At 45.1% G+C, this 3,480-nt stretch overlaps 1 protein-coding gene across 1 annotated transcript in view; it reads right to left on the bottom strand.

Annotated features, from left to right (window-relative positions):
• Positions 1 to 3,278, bottom strand: part of MELLADRAFT_103291 (uncharacterized protein) — a gene marked incomplete at both ends in the record, with an annotated part of 4,328 nt that extends 1,050 nt beyond the window's left edge. The window contains 8 exons of the mRNA XM_007406016.1: positions 87 to 113; positions 708 to 766; positions 1,027 to 1,073; positions 1,646 to 1,860; positions 2,209 to 2,294; positions 2,572 to 2,724; positions 2,777 to 3,148; positions 3,201 to 3,278. Of these exons, the coding sequence (XP_007406078.1) occupies positions 87 to 113; positions 708 to 766; positions 1,027 to 1,073; positions 1,646 to 1,860; positions 2,209 to 2,294; positions 2,572 to 2,724; positions 2,777 to 3,148; positions 3,201 to 3,278 (1,037 nt within the window). The remainder of the gene's footprint in view (positions 1 to 86; positions 114 to 707; positions 767 to 1,026; positions 1,074 to 1,645; positions 1,861 to 2,208; positions 2,295 to 2,571; positions 2,725 to 2,776; positions 3,149 to 3,200) is intronic.
• Between the last annotated feature and the right edge of the window lie 202 nt (positions 3,279 to 3,480).

Below are 3,480 nucleotides of genomic sequence, written 5' to 3'. Positions count from 1 at the left end.
TTTATTGACGTAGGATATCCGTACATCTGAAAGATGAAACAAAAGTTAGCTGCCGGTAATACTTCAATTCAAAACCGCTATCGTACCTTGCTGGGTCTCTTGGGCCGAACAATCTGTGGGCGTTCCTAAAAAGAAAATCATTAACTCAGCAAGTGCGATCGAAAAAGATACAATTGACATTACCTTATCAGACATGGGTATTCGAGCTAGCTTTTGGACACAGGATAATAGTTTTAATTTTTTGATCAGTATCCGTAGAAAGCAGTATAGCAGTATATACAGTGGAGTAGAAGACACCAGCTCTTTGACTCTTTAAGAAGAAAAACTGAGGATAAAAAGTCAAAATCGATGACCGAAGTCAAGCTCAATTAATAAGGTGATAGAAATTATTTTACTTATCAAGGGACTGACTTCTGTAGATCTTTTTGAAGACAGAAAAGAAAGCCAAAGTGACTGTTGACTTTATGTTGAAAAGCTTCAGTCCCAGTCTCCAGAGATCGTCAAGAGCGCAGGTATGCTGAATGCTAGTCCGATGATCATGTTCAAAGGTTTTGTATGCGTGAATCTTCAACATTCGCCTCCGTGATGACGTCAGCTGTGTGGTTCGAAAGAACTTTACCGATGGAGCTTCCTTAGCGGTTCCTTGTGACAGGATTGAAGGTCACCCGCCTCTTCCGGCATCGGGTCGCCTCAGTGTGAATACGTACGATCGAGGCGTGTTGATTTGTAAATCAGGCCGCGTGATTGAATCCGGCATGGTTTGAGGCTGTTTGAGGTCCATCCGCTCAGAAAGAAAAATGGCCATACGCACGGAAGGAAAACTCATCCATCTGGCATCGACTGTCGATCAGTCAGGAACGATGTGCTGATCCGAGATAACCACACGTGCTCTCATCGAATTCATATCCAATCAAGCGAGCTCCACATAAGCTTGAATATTTTTCTAATGGTGAGCGTCATCATTTCTAAGGCTAAAGATTTAGAAAATCTGGCCTGCTATCACCAAGGAGATGTGCAGGAACTCACTACTCGAGGACTCTTTGAGCGATTGGCATCAACTTTGGCATTACGTCCTGAGCACAATACCTTTCAGGTCAAAGGTGCCACATTCCAATGCCTTTGGGCAAAGGGTCAGCTTCAAAAGTGTTTGCTGAAATTCGCTGTGATATGCAAAGAAGAAAATCAGCTTTGTAGGCAAAGTTGCACCAAACATGAGGGTCCAGAACCCGTGGTCAAGGAGTTTCGAGAACAAAAGATAGCCTGTAATTTAGAATTGACAACGTGAGGGAAGGGATGCAATAATTCGCCTCAGCTCATGAAGTTCTGAAACGAGCACTTTGAGAGTTCACGCAAACAAAGGACTAGGAGACTACATCAGTCGGGTAGCGGCGGCATATCTCTCTGTCTTTTCCTCCGTCGTTCGAAAAGTTTGTCCATATCATTATCAACAAAAACTCTCAAGCCCAGAAGCTTGCTTCAGTTTGTTGCTCAATTTTTACTACCCCGCCTCGGCCTAAAAGGCGGGGCGCGCACGTTGTCGCATTTGTTTTTCAGAATTGACATTAGTTTTCTCTTGTTGACTAGAGCATCGGGGGCGGCCCGCCGCCCTCTCGGTCGCGCAACGCATCGCAACTCCGCTACGCACCGCCCACTCTTGATTCACACTGCTCGCATAATCTTTCGCAACTCTCGGCGCCATTAAATTCCATTGCAAATGTGTCATCTTCATCACTCGCAAGGCACCATGTCATTCGCATCCCTTCCCAAGCGAGCAATGCAGACGTTCTCTTCACTTTGCGATTCCTTCGTCTCCCCGGTCCGCTACCCAGTTGACATGCGGTAGACCTCGAGATTGCAATTCTACATTTCCAACATGCAGTCTGTCTTCTATCATCGTTGTGATATGATTTTCTACGCGCGGGCTATTATCGCTCGATATTCTATGTCCAACTTTCTCCTTAGCTACATCTTTTTCGCCCGAGTTACCTTTCCATTGGACGTCCATTGCAGTGACAAATCATCAGTCCTCGACTTTTATGTTAAGAAACTGTGCTTACTGATCCACTCACTTCTGTTTTGTAAACCCTGGTCGGTTTTTGACTGATCACCGTCTTCCATTATCATAAGACTGTAAGCTAGACGCCGTCTCAACAGAAAATCAGTCGATGTGTTTCACAATGTACCATACACAATGAAGTCAATGCTTACATGATGCTTAGTGAAAACGATAGTTTGATATATATTATCGATGGTAGATGAAGTGCAATGCTTGGATGGGCAAAAGTACTCTGTGCCTTATAGCACGTGCCCCAGTTTTCCCGCGATGATGTCATTTACTGTCCCGCCGCGAGAAGCGACGGCGCATTCTTAGGTCCCGATTCTGATTTCAACTGCCATGTGTTGATTTCGCATCATTACATTACTACTAACTACAACGCTACAATCAACTCTGTCATATCATGCAACCGCCTGCGCTACACTTCCACTCAATCACGGCGTCGTATGGCTATGCTTTCGACCTGAAATCAAGTCAGTACGAATTGACTAACTCTTGGGCTCGCTGCGACTCACCATAATAATCCAACCGCCCTGCCAATCAGACCAACTTACGCCGTGACCGCCTACATCTATAACATTTCCAACAGACAGAATCCCCGCCTTGTCGCTGCCAAATTTCGAGATATCGTAAATGTACTCGGCACGGAAGTCTACCCAAGTCAATGTCTACGAATCCATGATCAGTTACTTTTCATTGATGTGCACAGTGCTCACATACCGTAATATTCCATTGCCGATGTTTTATACACATTACGTAGAAATTCTCTGTCCCTGGTTCAACGCTGGCTCTGAGATTCGACAGAACAACGCCTCGATTTTCAAACTCTACCATGTCGACATCCAACGGCATTAATGAACTCGCGGGCCGTTTCGGGAGAAGCAGTTTCCGGTCTACGAAGAACAGTTGTCGGGCGGTGAAGTTGTCCATTACAATCGCACCTTCCATTTCGTAAAAGCGACCCAATAGTAAGTCCCCTTCACCACTCTCGTCGACGATTACAAAAGGAATGCACGTGATTAATCCTCCTTCGACAACTTTTTCAGAACGGTATGCTACCCGAGCATTGTCACCCCTACGCAGTGCAGTAATCTGTCTGGAAATCAGTGAGATGTTTGTTTTATGGTGCTCGCGCGCCACTCACCTCTTCATTTAACTGGAAGACACCTTTACATCGCATAGTCAATGGTTCGCAACTGTGAATTCCCGTTGTTTGCTTCATGATTTGTTCGGACAGAGTTTTGTGTATGAAGAGTAAAGTGGCTCTCTCATTCTCGCAAAGTATGCAGTCACCTATTTTATATTCTCTTGCAATTTAATTCCGTGGCTATGGTTTCGTCTGCAATGGTCATAGATGGTTTCAGCCATTTCAACGTCTCGTCACGCTTGACATTTGACACGACGATGCAGCCAAAGGTGGGCTA

The sequence above is a fragment of the Melampsora larici-populina genome (assembly GCF_000204055.1).
Source record: "Melampsora larici-populina 98AG31 unplaced genomic scaffold MELLAscaffold_5, whole genome shotgun sequence".
NCBI classification, from domain to species: Eukaryota; Fungi; Basidiomycota; class Pucciniomycetes; order Pucciniales; family Melampsoraceae; genus Melampsora; species Melampsora laricis-populina.
This window is presented reverse-complemented; position numbering and strand designations above follow the sequence as displayed.